Here is a 17,425-nt window from a genome sequence, read left to right on the forward strand (position 1 = left end):
TGTAAAGAGCAAAAGGCCAGGTTGCCGTTTTATACGGTTCCTTCCTCAACCTGGCCTTTTTCTCTCTGCAGAAGGTGGCTGACTTGCTGCGTGTTGGCAGCATTTTGCTTTCTATTTGTTACTGTGCCTTCTGTGTGTGTATGTGTGGTTTAAACTCATTTGAAATGAATGCAGAGCCTCCTCCTGTTTGTACAGATACTTTATTTGGTTGGCAGAGATCCTGCTCAACCTAATGTTGTATCTGTCTGCTGAAGCCAGTGCATTGATTTGAGTGTACCATTTATAGATCACAGTTTGATTTGGTGTGACTGAGTTTGGAGTCCCACAGATGATTCCATGCACAGCAAGTTCCTGATCTTGTCCATGGTGATCCCCATTCCCACCTGTGAGTAAACAGCATAGCTTCTGCTCAATGTCCTCACATTCGAGGAAGAAATTGGTGTGCAACTGAATACAGATCACACTCTTGTGAATCTGCGTGCATGTGACTTTGGCACAAATCTGGAAGCAAGTCGTGTGTCTGCACTATCGAGTGGTAGCCATTGAGAGACACAGATGAAATGCATTCAAAAAAGATTACACCTTCACAATTGTAATTTTAATGGTCCTCGAAGATTGCAAAGGGAAATCGACAGTAGGAAAAAGTATCTCCTTGCAGATAAATGGCCTTATCTTGAACTTGAAGAGAAATTACTAATCTTTAAATTGGCAGTTTTATTCTACATGATGTGCTAATGCTTTTTGTCATTTAGCGGCAATTCCCTTGACTGACTCAGAACACAAACTGCTACCTTTGCACTTTGTGATGGATCCCAAGAAAGATTGGGAATGGGGAAAGGATGACAATGACAACACCAAACTGGCCAAGTGAGTGGATTTGATGGGCTATAATGTTGATTTCAAAGCATCATCTTTTGTCTCTGAGAATAACAAATCATTTAATAATGATTCCAAACATATGTGTAGTTTTGAGCCCTGCAATCCAATAGTGAATGCAGTGATAACTTTATATGGAGTAATTGTTCATTTACAAGTTGTGGACGCTTTCAATTTAGGATCACATAGAATATACGGCACAGAAACAGGCCATTCGGCCCAACCACACCATGCTCCCCTCGAGCCTCCTCCCGTCTTTCCTCATCTAAATCTATCAGCATAACCCTCTGTTCCCTTCTCCCTCATGTTTGTCCAGCCTCCCCTTAAATGCATCTATACTATTCACTTCAACCACTCCCTGTGGTAGCGAGTTCCACATTCTCACCACTCTTTGGGTAAAGAAGTTTCTTCTGAACTCCCTATTGGTTTTCTTGGTGACGATCTTATATTGATGGCCTCTAGTTATGCTCTTCCCCACAAGTGGAAACGTTCTCTCTCTATTCACTCTATTAAAACCTTGCATAATTTTAAAGACCTCTATTAGGTCACACCTCAGCCTTTTTTCAAGAGAAAAGAGACCCAGCCTGTTCTTCGTTTCCTGATATGTATACCCTCGCATTTCTGGTATCATCCTTGTAAATCTTCTCTGCACCCTCTCCAGTGCCTCTAAGTCCTTTTTATAATATGGCGACCAGAACGGCACACAGTACTCCAAGTGTGGTCTAACCAAGGTTCGATACAGGTTTAGCATACCTTCCCTACTTTTGAATTCTATACCTCTAGAAATAAACCCTAGTGCTTGGTTTGCATTTTTAATGACCTTGCTAACCTACGTCGCAACCTTTAGTGATTTGTGTATTTGTACTCCGAGTTCCCTTTGTTCCTCTACCCCACCTAGACTCGCACCCTCCAAGTGATAAGTGACCTACCTCCCTATTCTTCCTACCAAAATGTAATACCTCACATTTGTCTGTGTTGAACTTCATTTGTCAATTATTTGCCCATTCTGCAAGTTTATTAATGCCCTCCTGTAATTTGTTGCAGTCCTCCTCAGTGTTGACTATCCCCCCAATTTGGTATCATCTGCAAATTTAGAAATTGTGTTTTTGATTCCAAAGTCTAAATCGTTAATGTAAATTGTGAACAGCAGTGGTCCCAGCACTGATCCTTGTGGAACACCACTACCCCACCTTCTGCCACTGTGAACTTTACCCCCCATCTCTGCGTTCTGTCTTGCAGCCAGCTAGCAATTCATTCTGCTACTTGTCCCCTGACTCCGCATTCTCTGACCTTATTCATTAGTCTACTATGTGGTACCTTATAAAGGCCTTTTGAAAATCTAGATAAATTACATCTACTACATTACCCTTGTCTACTCTCTCTGTTACCTCTTCAATGGGAACGGTAGCATAGTGGTAATGTCACTGGACTAATGATCCAATGGAATAAAAAAATCAGTAATGGTAACCATTAGGGTTGCAAAATTCTGGGAATTTTTAAAAGAGGAAACTTTCCATGGGAATTTTGGGGAATTTATGGGAATTTTGAGTTTTTTTGCACACTGATCGTTTTTGTCTCTGACCCTTATATTATCTTTGTCGTCAAAATAGACATACTGTTCCATACAAATAAAAACAGGCTTTCAAAACTTTATTTAGGTTATAATTTTGAACTTTATTGAACCCCCACAAAAAAGACCCATCTAAAATAAAATAAAAAGAGCGTCAGCTTATTTAGCCTGTAATTTGTCCTTATTTTGTCCCTTTGAGTCTTCTACTCATGAGTCTTCTGAGTCTTCTACTCCTCATTGCTCCTCCTGATTCTCTGACTCTGGCGTGTCCATTTCCTCCTCTGTGTCAGTGTCTAGCTGTGTGGTGGACACTTCTGTATCTGGCTCAATAAGTTGTAGGTTCGCCCGGATAGCCACCAGTTTCTCCACTCTCTTGTTAGTCAGCCTGTTACGCACCTTTGTATGCATACCTGTATTCCCAAAAAGTGACCAGTTTCGTTCAGAGGCTGCTGATGAAGGTGGGATTTGGAGTATCACCGATGCAATAGGTGACAGGGCCTCAGATGCACAAAGTCCCTTCCACCAGGTATGTGCACGGATATGCTTGCATGATTCCCATATCCCATCCCCATTCCAAAGACCTTGCTTGGTAGAGAACTTTGCCCACATCCAGATTGAGATGGTGTGAGAGGGTAGAAATCACACTGTAAGCGCTGTTGATCTGTTCTCCAGAAAGTATTGGTCTCCCAACATGCTTTGGGTCCAGCATGTATGCTGCAGCATGAATCGGCTTGACACAAAATTCTTGACGCGTCTGTATGAATTGAACAATTGCCTTCTCCTCTGCTTTGAGCAGCAGGGATGTGGGTAGAGCAATGCTGATTTGTTCTTTTAAATCAGTAAAAAGCCTGAGAACATCTGACAAGACAGCGTCATCTCCTTCAATCTGAGCAATTGCAGATGCTACTGGTGAGAGTAGTTTAAGGCTGCTAACCACTCTCTCCCAAAACACATCATCCAGCAGTATTTTCTTGATGGTGGTTTCCATCTCCCCAGACTGGGATATTGCCATTTCTTGCAGCGACTCCTTACCCTCCAGAAGGCTGTTGTACATTATGACAACACCACCCCATCTAATGTTGTTGGGCAGCTTCAGTGTGGTGTTCTTGTTCTTTGTCATTTGCTTGGAGTTGTAGGTTGCTGCAACTACCTGTTTTCCCCTGACATACTTAACAACTTGCTTGGCTCTCTTGTACAGTGCTTCCATGGTTCTCAAACCCATGATGTCCTTGAGGAGCAGGTTAAGCCCATGAACTGCGCACCCAATAGACATAATATGAGGGTAGGCCTCCTCCACTTGAGCCCAAGCAGCCTTCATATTCGCAGCATTGTCAGTAACTACTGCAAAGACGTTTTGTGATCCAAGAACGTTGATGACCGCTTTCAGCTCATCAGCAATGTATGTGCCTGTGTGTCTGTTGTCCTTCGTGTCTGTGCTCTTGAAGAACACTGGGAGAGGAGTGGAGACGATGTAGTTTATGATGCCCTCCCCTCGTACATTTGACCACCCATCTGAGATAACTGCAACACAGTCTGCCATCGCTATCGTTTCTTTGAGCTTTCCTTGGACTCGGTTATACTCAGCCTCCAGCAAATAAGTAGACAAAGCATGTCTGGTGGGAGGACAGTATGCAGGGCGAATAACATTGAAAAATCTCTTCCAGTACACATTGGCTGTGAGCAGGAGGGGTGAGCCTGTTGCATATACAGCTCGAGCAAGGCACTCATCTGCATTCTTCTGGCTATGGTTATCCATTGTATCAAAGAACCTTCCAAGTGGGCCAGGAGTTGCTGATGATAAGGAGCCTGATGCTGAATGAGAACCATCATCTTCTTGAATGGAAGCAGAGGAACTCTGGGCTGACTGCTGTGAGCTTTGAGTGAAGTTGTTGCATTTGGATAAATGCTGCTGCATCTTTGTGGCACTCTTTACATATGGCTTTCTACAGTGTTTCCACATGTACACAGTCTTTCCATCTTTAATGCCTGGGGTAAAATGCTTCCACACATCCGACGGTAAACGTGGCATTGTTCTATGCAGAGAAATAAAGGGCATTCATCTCTGTGTCGAACTGCGGTCGATCAGCACGATTGCAACAGGGTGAGTACATTTTTGCTGATGCTCCATGTGATGGAAGCATGACCTGTACACACACAACGCTACATCACCAATAGTGTATTATTTTGTATATTTTAAATTGAAGGACAACAGAGTTCAACAAGTAACTGGTTTATTTGGTATAAAGTCTGATTTACTTACTGCATCATCACAACATCAGCAGAAAACAAAATGACTTCCCTCAGGACCCCTAACCCGGATCTTAAAAAAACTATAGCAGTCTTACAGATGCCTGCAGGCCAATCACAATTCGATATGCAAATATTACAAATAGAGGGAGCTAATCGCTCATCCACTCATCCAACCAATCAGGACACATTTGTTCACAGTCGCACACAAAACTTGTAATTATTAAAACAAGCCAAGTAAGAAGATAAACATATATTGATTAAGAAATTCCCTAATAATTAAGATTCCATCTCTGTTAGTAATTTTAAGAGAGGACCTGTGGGGAGAAAAAAAAGAAAGAAATACAAAAAAAACAATATTATGCTAGCATGTGCTTTTTTGGGCAAAATTCCCAAGCTAAACTTCCCGTGGAAAATTTCCGGAAATTTACCGGAAACTTTCCACCCCTTTGCAACCCTACTTATCGGATTGTAGAAAAAACCCATCTGGTTCACTAATGTCCTTTTAGGGAAGGAAATCTGCCTTCCTTACCTGGTCTGGCCTATATGTGACTCCAGACCCACAGCAATGTGGTTGACTCTTAATGGCCTAGCAAGCCACTCGGTTGTAACAAACCGCTACAAAACAAAATAATAAGAATGAAACCAGACGGACCACCCGACATTGACCTCGGCAACGGCTACAGACACGGCAACGGCACGCCCAGCCCAGTCAACCCTGCAAAGTCCTTCTCACCAACATCTGGGGACTTGTGCCAAAATTGGGACAGCTGTTCCACAGACTAGTCAAGCAACAGCTTGACATAGTCATACTCACAGAATCATACCATTCAGTCAATGTCCCAAACTCCTCCATCACCATTCCTGGGTATGTCCTGTCCCACCAGCAGGACAGACCCACCAGGGGTGGCGGCACAGTGATATACTGTCAGGAAGGAGTGGCCCTGGGAGTCCTCAACATTGACTCCGGACCCCATGAAGTCTCATGGCTTCAGGTCAAGCATGGGCAAGGAAACCTCCTGCTGATTACCACCTACCGCCCTCCCTCAGCTGATGAATCAGTACTCCTCCATGTTGAACACCACTTGGAAGAAGCACTGAGAGTAGCAAGGGCACAGAATGTACTCTGGGTGGGGGACTTCAATATCCATCACCAAGAGTGGCTCGGTAGCACCACTACTGACCGAGCTGGCCAAGTCCTGCAGGACATAACTGCCAGTCTGGGCCTGCGACACGTGGTGAGAGAACCAACACGAGGGGAGAAACCTACTTGACCTCGTCCTCACCAATCTACCTGTAGCAGATGCATCTGTCCATGACAGTATTGGTAGCAGTGACCACCGCACAGTCATTGTGAAGACGAAGTCCCGTCTTCACACTGAGGACACCCTCCATCGTGTTGTGTGGCACTACCACCGTGCTAAATGAGATAGATTCAGAACAGATCTAGCAGCTCAAAACTGGGCATCCATGAGGCGCTGTGGGCCATCAGCAGCAGCAGAATTGTATTCCACCACAATCTGTAACCTCATGGCTCGGCATATCCCTCACTCTCCCATTACCACCAAACCAGGGGACCAACCCTGGTTCAATAAGGAGTGTAGAAGAGCGTGCCAGGAGCAGCACCAGGCGTACCTAAAAATGAGGTGCCAACCTGGGGAAACACAGGACTACATGCATGCTAAAAAGCAGATCGGCATGCTATAGACAGGGCTAAGCGATCCCACAATCAATGGATCAGATCAAAGTTCTGCAGTCATGCCACATCCAGTCGTGAATGGTGGTGGACCATTAAACAACTAACTGGAGGAGGAGGCTCCATGAATATCCCCATCCTCAATGATGGTGGAGCCCAGCACGTGAGTGCAAAAGACAAGGCTGAAGCATTTGCAACCATCTTCAGCCAGAAGTGCCAAGTAGAAGATCCATATCGGCCTCCTCCTGAGGTCCCCACCATCACAGAAGCCAGTCTTCAGCAAATTTGATTCACTCCACGTGATATCAAGAAACGGCTGAGCACACTGGATACAGCAAAGGCTATGGGCCCTGACAACATCCCGGCTATCTAGCTGAAGACTTGTGCTCCAGAACTAGCCGCGCCTCTAGCCAAGCTGTTGCAGTACAGCTACAACACTGGCATCTATCCAACAATGTGGAAAACTGCCCAGGTATGTCCTGTCCACAAAAAGCAGGACAAATCCAATCCGGCTATCAGTCTACTCTCAATCATCAGCAAAGTGATGGAAGGTGTCATCGACAGTGCTATAAAGCGGCACTTACCAATAACCTGCTCACTGATGCCCAGTTTGGGTTCCGCCAAGACCAATCTGCTCCCGACCTCATTACAGCCGTGGTTCAAACATGGACAAAGGAGCTGAATTCCAGAGGTGAGGTGAGAGTGACTGCCCTTGACATAAAGGCAGCATTTGACCGAGAGTGGCATCAAGGAGCCCTTGTAAAACTGAAATCAATGGGAATCGGGGGGGGGGGGGGGGGGGAAACTCTCCACTGGCTGGAGTCATACCGAGCACAAAGGAAGATGGTTGTGGTGATTGAAGGTCAATCATCACAGCCCCAGGACATCACTGCAGGAGTTCCTCAGGGCAGTGTCCTAGGCCCAACCATCTTCAGCTGCTTCATCAATGACCTTCCCTCCAACATAAAGTCAGAAATGGGGATATTCGCTGATGACTGCACAGTGTTCAGTGCCATTCACAACTCCTCAGATAATGAAGCAGTCCATACCCGCATGCAACAAGGCCTGGACGACGTTCAGGCTTGGGTTGATAAGTGGCAGGTAACATTCGCGCCACAGAAGTGCCAGGCAATGACTATCTCCAACAAGCGAGCGTCTAACCACCGCCCCTTGACATTCAATGGCATTACCATCGCCAAATCCCCCACCATCAACATCCTGGGGGTCACCATTGACCAGAAACATAACTGGACCAGCCACATAAATATTGTGGCAACAAGAGCAGTCACGAGGCTAGGTATTCTGCGGCGAGTGTCTTACCTCCTGACTCCCCAAAGCCTTTCCACCATCTACAAGGCACAAGTAAGGAGTGTGATGGAATACTCTCCACTTGCCTGGATGAGTGCAGCTCCAACAACACTCAAGAAGCTCGACACCATCCAGGACAAAGTAGCCCGCTTGATTGGCACCCCATCTACCACCTTAAACATTCACTCGCTTCACCACTGGCGCACCGTGGCTGCAGTGTGTACCGTCTACAAGATGCACTGCAGCAACTCACCAAGGCTTCTTTGGCAGCACCTCCCAAACCTGCGACCTCTTCCACCTAGAAGGACAGGGGCAGCAGGCGCATGGGAACACCACCACCTCCAAGTTCCCCTGCAAGTCACACACCATCCTGACTTCGATGTATATCGCCGATCCTTCATCGTCGCTGGGTCAAAATCCTGGAACTCCCTACCCAACAGCACTGTGGGAGTACCTTCACCACACGGACTGCAGCGGTTCAAGAAGGCGGCTCACCACCACTTTCTCGAGGGCAACTAGGGATGGGCAATAAATGCTGACCTTGCCAGCGACGCCCACATCCCAGGAACAAATTTTAAAAATTCAATAAGGTTGATCAAGCCAGAATTTCCCTTTTGAAATCCATGCTAACTATTCATTATTATACTTTTCATTTCTAGATGTTCTTCTATTCTCTCCTTTAGTAGGGATTCCATTATTTTTCCTACCAACGATGTTAAGCTGACTGGTCTATAATTTCCTGGACATGCTCTATCCCCCTTCTTAAATATAGGTATTACGTTAGGTATCCGCCAGTCCTCTGGCACTACACCTTTTTCAAATGAAATGTTAAATATGTGTATAATGCCTCTGCTATCTCTTCCCTAGATTCTTTTAAAATGCGTGGATACAAGCCATCTGGACCAGGGGTTTTATCCTCTTTGAGCTTGATTAGTTTATTTAATATATCGCCTTTTTTATTTTAAATGCACTTATTTCATTACTCATCTCATCATCGAATGTCATGTCCACCTATTCTATCTCCCTGGTAAATACAGAAGCGAAATCATGATTTAATATTTCTGCCATTTCCCTATCGTTACCTGTGGTATTGTTCTGTCCATCCCTTAATGGCCCTATTCCCATCCCAACCTTCCTTTTTTTTTATTGATGTGTCTGTAAAATATTTTACTATTTTGTTTTATGTTCCTTGATAATTTAATTTCATAGTTCCTCTTTGCCTTCCTAATTGTTTTTTTGACTTCTCAGCTAATCCCTTCGTATTCTCTCTTATCGTGTACTTCTCTGCTGTTTATGTACTTAATGTATGCCTCTTTCCTTAACCGTAGTTGTTTCCTTATATCGTTATTCATCCATGGAGTCTTATTAGTGTTTAGTTTGTTCTTTCCTTTTAGTGGAATATATTTTTCCTGCACTCCGTTGAACACCGTTTTAAATGTTTCCCATTGTCGTTCTACATCATTGTTTGCCAATATTGTTGCCCATTTTATCTTCCCAAGTTCTATTCTCAGCCCCTCAAAATCAGCTTTCTCCAATCTATTAACTTGGTTTTTATAATTCTTCTGTCCTTCCCTATTGTCATCTTAAAGCACATTATATTATGGTCACTATTGCCTATATGTTCCCCAACTTTTACTTCTCTTATCTGTTCTGGCTCATTCCCCATAACTAGATCCAATAGCAAATCCTCCCTTGTTGGACTTGTTACATATTGGGTTAGAAAGGAGTCCTGTACAACAACAACAACTTGTATTTATATAGCGCCTTTAACATAGTAAAATGTTCCATGGCGCTGCATAGGAGTATTGTAAGACAAAAAAATTGACACTGAGCCACATAAGGATAAATTAGGGTAAGTGACCAAAAAGCTTGGTCATTGGGATTGTTAGATTTACCACTGACGGTTGCTTTCCTTTTCAAGCTTAATCCATTTGTTTTCCGTGTGGATGTTTTGTCACAGTGTATTCTTTTCTTCCAGTTTGATCCTTTCCCTGGAAGCGAAGCTTCACCTACTGCACAGCTATATGAATGTATCCTGGATTTGTATTCCTGCTGAAACAAGGGTGAAGTATTTCTCACACTAAGGTGGAGGGGACGGAGGTTTTTGCTCTGATTTTATATGGCTCGTATAACATTGCTCCAGTGATACTGTGCAAGAGAGATTTCTTTACTCCATGTGAAAGATTGTTGTGAATTACACCATAAATTACCCTGAGTAATATCATGGTGAAAACGCTTCATGCATTTGATACTCCTTTCTCTGCTATTTCAATGGAGGTGTTGCCCTGTTTATTTTCAGCGAGTTAATGCCTCCATAGAGTGAACAAAAGAGTTTGCTATGATTGCATTTACCATTTGTACCATTTTACTTGATGACATTTCCAGGCTATTAGTTTTTAATGTTACGTAAATGATTTTACTACTGTTAGTGTGATTTTCTGTGTGCACATATGTAGATATAAACTTTCACTCCCATCCTATCGCCACAATACCAACTTTAGCTAAAACAATCTTTACCTGGTTTGCAGCAGGTATCTGCTGATGTGAAAGAGATGCTGGAGTCTGATCTCTGCTTATGGCTCAATGGCTATTGACCCCTCACAGTGCAGAACTGAGCCACGCAGAGCAGGAAGGTTCAATCCCCAGTCTCTGCTGAGTTAGCTCATCTCAGCCACAGCAGCAGTTGGGATTCTATACCCTTGGGCTAGCGAAAGGAAAGTCATCCAGGGATCCTGCTGTTGATTACTAACCAGTGACTTCTATGGACAGTGCATGTGTAGATGCCAGGTGAGCACAGTTGTGAGTCTGCCTGTGGTCATATAGCCTGCTGGCACTTACTGTCTAAGCTTACACACAGAGTGCCACTTTGGGTGAGGTAGTTGGTAATATTACCAAATATTGCGTAAACTGTGGAAGAAAACTATTACATCAGTCAGGTTGTAATATACAGATCATGTAGTTATTTTTCTAAATGGTTTTGTCTTGTAGTGTGGGTCAGATAAGCTTTTGTTGAATTTATTTATGAATTGTTTGTACTCACAGGCACCTTTGGCCCAGCCAGAATCACCAACCGCTTCAGCAGGGGAAGATGTCCATTCACTGGCTGACTCGATGGAGTCAGACAGAGACTCCATCTGCAGCAACTCCAATCTGAATGGAAACAAAAACCAGAAAGAAAAGGAGAAAGGAGATAAACAAAAGAAGGACAAGGAAAAGAACAGGACGGACTCTGTTGCAAACAAACTTGGGACCCTTAGCAAAACCCTGGGGATTAAAATAAAGAAGAACATGGGAGGGCTCGGAGGACTGGTACATGGAAAGATCAGTCGGGGAAACTCCAGCAACGGGCGGAATGGAGAGACTGCAGAGAAAGTCAAGAAGAAAGAATCCAGCAAATCTCGTAAAGGAAGTAAGGAGGAGTCATCCTCACAATCTGCGAGTTCATCTCCGACTGACAAGTCAAGTGTCTCAGTTAAATCTCCGGTAGAGAAACAAGGTGACCAGTGGAAGTACAGCACTGATGTTAAACTCAGCCTCAACATACTGAGAGCTGCTATGCAAGGAGAGAGGAAGTTCATTTTTGCCGGTCTTCTGTTGACCAGCCATAGGCACCAATTTCACGAGGAGATGATCAATTATTACTTGACCACCGCTCAGGAGCGCTTCAATGCAGAGCAGGAGCAAAAACGCAAAGAGGCAGAGAAAAAAGCATCCAGTAACTCCACATGTAAAAAGGTGGAGCAAGAACCGTCTCAGAGAAGCAAGTCGGAACCAAATTCTCAGGATGACACTCTTCAAGGCTCTTCTCAAAGCCATACGGGTCAGCTGGGCTCGAAACCACAGGAAAGGAGTGACCAGACAACCGAGATCATTTCACCACACAGCAGTGGAACCCCCAAAACTGGCACACTCGCCTCTGCCCACTTCACCCACACGCCAGCTTTGTTGAGGCATGTCATCCACGTGTCGGAGGTGAAGTCTCAGCCATCGAGCTACCAAGCTGACAATCAGCCGCCCGTCATCGGCTCTCTGAAAACATGCGCAACTTACCCGCAGCATAATCGCTCGCTGTCTTATCAAAGTTACTGCCCTGCGGGTCTGTCGGGGTTCCCCACTGTGGAAACCATGGAGCCTCTGAAGTGTTTGCTGCCCCCCGAACACAAAAGTCACACATATACCAATGGGTTTGGTACCGGTGATGTTAGTGACTACTTAGAATATGCAGATGAGGACGTACCCTCAGTGTGGCAGAGCGGAGAGAAAACCAAAGGGCGAAGCATGGCAGCTCCCCCTTATTCCCTACAACAAAACCGATGCAAACAGCACAACTGCCCCTTCTACGGCCGCCCGGAGACAGAGTTTTACTGCTCCTACTGCTACAAAGAGGAGCTCAAACGCAGGGAAAGAGGAAACAAGTCTATTTGACTATTAAGATTGTATGGAAGATTTTGTTCCAGTTTTTCCGTATTAACCAAGTCCATAATTACAAATATTTTGATGGAGCAATTTAATAAGTAGAGCGTCTATTTATAAGTCTTTAAACCATGAAGGAAAGTCTGTTCATTACATTTCGAGGGTCCGGGAGCTGTGCTGCAGTCGGATATATTAGAACGGTTTTCAACCCTTTTGATGAATCTGTCGCTTCAGGATTGATGCTCCAGCCCCTAATTCCTGCCCGGTATCCTGGGGCGATGTGAGACCTTTTCGTGTTGCTACTCCATGGACTGTTACCAAATAGTTGATTATATTCCTACATGTATGTTTTTTTAATTACACTACTGCAAAGTAAATGCCAGGAGATGATTTGCACATTAGTTACCAATGTAAAAGTGATATGGTGACATATAGCAGAAAATAACCGTTTATTTATGTGTTTGTGAACTAGAAGATGCATTACGACGGAACTTTACAAGCAAAAGTTAAAAAATTGTAATATAGAAATTATTTTTATATTATTTTCACAAACGTGCTGCAAAGCAATATTTTGCGCTTTTTATTAAAAAAAACACAGTTGCCACTTTAATAGATGATTTAATTGCAGAAACTAAGTAGAGGCATACGGTAGAGCAATGTAATGTGTGTTTATAAGCTCTAGTGGACTTGAGGAGTGGCTCGCGCGTTCATACATTTTGATACTTTGTAAACATGCAATTTCATTTGAGAAATGGGTTTTTCCGGAGCTTGTTTCCAATGTTTCGATATGGCCTCGATCCTTTGTTGTGCTGTGAAGCATCTGTTGCTTCGCTTTGCAGTGACTGCGGTCATTTGCTTTGCTGTTTCAGCCTAGAATTTCTCAAGCCCGACTGCACACTATATCTATGTATCTCTTGTGTGCATCCGTCACACTGCAGACATCACACTTTGTTACAAATGCAAAGCAATTGTAGAAAAGAGGAAGAAAGCCAATTTGCTGGGTTCTTCTGACCTGGACCCAGAAATTTAAAAGCAGTTACACTTGCCCTGTGATTGACGTCAAAAATTCACAAGCAGTTGCAACTGCCTGGATTTGTCATTTCCTACCACGTACCAACAGGGCGTATTAGAGCAGTGGCCTTAAAGGGAGACTAGGTTAGTAGCTAAACATCACAACAGTGCTCCAGAACCAGACTTCCTGTGAATCATGCCATGGAGCGTCTACTAGCGTTCTTTTAATAATGGAAGACTATTTCTGTGCTGCTTTTATTTTCAATGATTTTGTGTTTTCTGTTTTAGTATGAAAATAAAACTCATTGAAATATTTCTTTCCATAATAATCTTAGCACTATGCACACAATGACAAAAGCAAAAATGAGGCAATGGGGTTTCCTCTTGGCTCCTTCCCATGATCGTTGGACTCATGTAAGTTTCCCATTTGGCAGTGTTATACCCAGGGTCTATTTCACTGCCCATTTAATTAACCAAAAAGTGCAGTGGAGAATATAAATACCAGTGAACTCACATTTAAGCCATCATGGGAATTCTGTGTTAACTTTGCTGTTTATATTACTCAATGACTCGGCTCTCCCAAGCTGCACTCGGACAGGATATCAACCCCCAGCAGTGTGTGTGAAGATGCTCATTTCTGCTCCATAGTGGAGTAAGGTGATCTGGCTTGTTTCCCCGGGAGTGTGATGTCGAACTTCCCCTACATCTGGGATAGGGAGGGAGGCGATGGAATCTCCCATGGAAATTTAAGCAGAGAAGTTTGGGTTAACTTTTTAATATTTTACTGATTATTTTGAACTTTCAGGGCCAGGAAAGGGTTCAAAGACTTTCATCACCAAAACCTTGAAGTACAAAACCAGAAAGAAAAAGAAAATTCACCCTTATTTTTGCCTGTCTGTTTTCAGAACAAGGAACCAGTTTGGGAGTGGCTGACATTTCAATAAAGGATAAAACATTTTGACTTGTGGAGAATGCCAGTGAGTTCAGGAAACTTGATAAGGTCCTTTTAAACATTGAACAATATAGTAGCTTTCGTTTAACTCTGATTGATTGTTCCTGGATTTTTTTCTTTATATCATCCTAAGATTATCCAAACAGTGAGAAGCCCAAGAATCTCATTTTCAAGAAACTGCTGAAACCTAATGCAAAGACCAGATCTCTGGCATAAGTCATGTGTTAAGATAAATAATGGATTGAGGCTAATATGATAGGTGCTGTTATCAGACAGGATATTCAATGGGAGACACACTATCTTCCTTGTTTGATCATGGTATTCTACGTTGTTTTAAATGTTTGTCACCCAACTTGCACTGAAAAATTAAAACCCATGTTATTCTGACTTTCTGCATTGCACTGTTTTGTTTTCCGTACCTTTCTAGAATTGAGAAAGCGTCATTGTTTCAAGTGAGGTTTGTTAAGCGAATTGTCTGACTTGTACGTTCTGTTGGGAGTTGCTGTCGCGCTCTGATACCTCAGCCAGATCAGCAGCACCTGGGCCACTGATATTGGCCTAATACCCTAGGGCCAGAGAGGAAAAATCATAGAGGCCTCCTGCTCCTCATCATCCACTGACCCCTGCTGTAAAGTACAGGCGACGGTCTGGTCAGGACAGGATCAGGCTCTGCTGTGGTATTCTCCCATGTTTGAGTAGCCTGCTGACAATCGGGGGAATTTTCCGGGGGATCAGCGGCCGGGTCGGATGGGAAATTAGATTTTTTTTTTGGCAGCGGGTCGGGACCCCACTGTCGACCTGCCGCAATGCGCCTTTCCCAATGGCGCATGTGTGATCTCCGATCCAATCCAACCCGCAGAGGTGGGCGACCCAATTGAACCAACTATAGGTAGACTATTCTTTATCCGAAAACCTCGGGACCAGCCGTGTTTCGGTTTTTGGAGAATTTCGGATTTCGGAAGGTGGGTCGGGGGGGTCGGCGGGAGTCTGCGGGGGGGGTCGTGCGCACGACTTACGCTGCCGCTCAGCGTAAGTCGGCGGGGGGGTCGGGGCCGGCGGGGGGGTTCGGGGTCGGGGGGATCGGCGGGGGTCGGGGCCGGCGGGGGGGTTCGGGGTCGGCGGGGGTCGGGGCCGGCGGGGGGGGGGTCGGGGTCGGCGTCGGGGTCGGCGGGGGGTCGTGCGCACGACTTACCCTTTATCCGAACTTCCGAAACCCTCTAAAAACCGAAGGTTTTTTCGTTCAGCGTAAGTCGTGCGCACGACTTACGCTGAACGAAAAAACCTTCGGTTTTTGGAGGGTTTCGGTTTTCGGAAGTTCGGATAAAGGGTAGTCTACCTGTATTGGGTTGTTCACAGACCCTTAATAATCCTTTTAACCATACCTTTTCACTTTAACTGCTCGCCCACAGGGTCCATGCTGCTCGGGGACCACCTCTGTGAACTTGAGGCGGGAGTTGAATGGCCATTGCTCCGGCTGATTACTTGATAGCTTCAGGTGTACAGTAAAAGCTCCCACCTGACAGATGATCACTTTCCTCAGCCACAAGCTGTTTCTCGGTCCATTTCCAGCACAGATTCTGCAGGCTTTCCACTCTCCATCCACTCACCTCACTGGAAGAACTCTCTCACTATTGACAGAATGCTTCTGTCATCTCTACTTCACCTGCCATCTATTCCATCAACATGGGTGCCCTTTATACTGTCTCACCTTGGTCCTCAGAATCTGACCAATATCAGCACCAACAACAACACCAACCTTCTCCGCAATCACCTGATGCTACACAGGACAGAGGGCATCAGCACCTGAGCACATTGCTGCCCGGGAGGCCAGGTATGGCCTCAGCATGGCCAGATTTACTTCACTTGACGCTGTACACCCTGGCTGCCACATGATGCGCCAGGTTGGCACCACCCCACACCAACACCATAAAGCATCCCTACAATGTCCAATCCATTCCTTTCGCACCATTGTTATGTTTCACCATTCACTGCAACTCACTAAGCCCCCTCCAAATCTGTCCAAAAACGCAAAGTGTTGAAAATCAAGGTTTCGGTGTTTGACAGCACAATAACACAAACTTTACATGGACATTGGATAAAACACCCTTGTGTATTGTTAGTTAGTATGATTGCACTAGGTTGAGGGTGAGTGTGAGGGATGGCTAGTGAGATGGGGATGTGATAATGTAGATAGAGAAGGAGGGATGGGTGGAGGTACAAGATAAGTTGGTGTGAGTAAATATGTGCAGGGGTAGGGTAGGGAAGGCAGAATGATGGGGCTGTGATGAAAGGCCAGGAGAATGAAGGTGAGTGTGGCTTTGTACTAATGTTTCGTGATCTAATGAGATCATTGAAAGGTTTCTGCCACTGCACCCAGGTCCTCCTGACGACATCCCTGCTTGTGCAGTGTGCAACCAGGCTGTTTTGGTCCCCTGGGGAGGTCTCTTCTGACCATGAGAAGGGAAAAGGACCCCTCCCTGTGTACACTGACTCCCTCCATAAGCATGAAATAACAACAGAAAGTGGTGGAAACGCTCAACAGGTCAGGCAGCATTGAGGAGAGAGAAACAGAATCAACGTTTCGGGTTGAACCCATCAGAACGAAGGGTTCGACCCGAGACGTTAACTCTGTTTCTCTCTCCTCGATGCTGCCTGACCTGCTAAGTGTTTCCACCACTTTCTGTTGCTATTTCAGATTTCGAGCATCTACAGTATTTTGCTATTGTCCCTCCATAAGCATATGGAGGGAGTCATGGGAGAACCTGGTGCAGCCCTGCACCTCTGCAGTGATTCAGTGTTTGCAGCACCTCAATGCTGTAGAACACTGACAGCACAAACGTGAAAAATAAGGTGGCCATGGTCCCTTTAAGGAAACCGGCTCAAGACGCGTCATGAATGACGTCACCAGACCCGCTCCATCTCATTGGGCCGAGAAACACACTGGGCGGGCTTAACCAGCCCCATTAAGTGTCAGCCAGTGGCTCAGTTGGTAGCACCCTTGCCTCTGAGTCATAAGGTTGTGGGTTCAAGTCCCACTCCAGGACTTGAGTGCAGAAATCTAGGCTGACACTCAGTACAGTTCCAAGGGAGTGCTGCACTGTCGGAGGTGCCGTCTTTCGGATGAGACATTAAACCGAGGCCCCGCCTGCCCTCGGGTGGATGTAAATGATCCCATGGCACTATTTCGAAGAAGAGCAGGGGGAGTTTCTCCCCGGTGTCCTGGCCAATATTTATCCCTCAACCAACATCACTAAAACAGATTATCTGGTCATTATCACATTGCCGTTTGTGGGAGCTTGCTGTGCGCAAATTGGCTGCCGCATTTCCTACATTACAACAGTGACTACACTTC

At 45.1% G+C, this 17,425-nt stretch overlaps 1 protein-coding gene across 1 annotated transcript in view; it reads left to right on the plus strand.

Moving 5' to 3' along the window:
- The window catches only part of otud7a (OTU deubiquitinase 7A), a 173,280-nt gene extending 158,820 nt beyond the window's left edge, over positions 1-14,460 (plus strand). Inside the window, exons 13-15 of the mRNA XM_085972475.1 lie at positions 753-867; positions 9,676-9,760; positions 10,740-14,460. Coding sequence (XP_085828601.1) covers positions 753-867; positions 9,676-9,760; positions 10,740-12,122 — 1,583 coding nt within the window. The 3' untranslated portion in view covers positions 12,123-14,460. The remainder of the gene's footprint in view (positions 1-752; positions 868-9,675; positions 9,761-10,739) is intronic.
- Positions 14,461-17,425: the final 2,965 nt, after the last annotated feature.

Source organism: Somniosus microcephalus, chromosome 32 (assembly GCF_052327205.1).
Source record: "Somniosus microcephalus isolate GS21.2 chromosome 32, FLI_Smic_1.0, whole genome shotgun sequence".
NCBI lineage: Eukaryota > Metazoa > Chordata > Chondrichthyes > Squaliformes > Somniosidae > Somniosus > Somniosus microcephalus.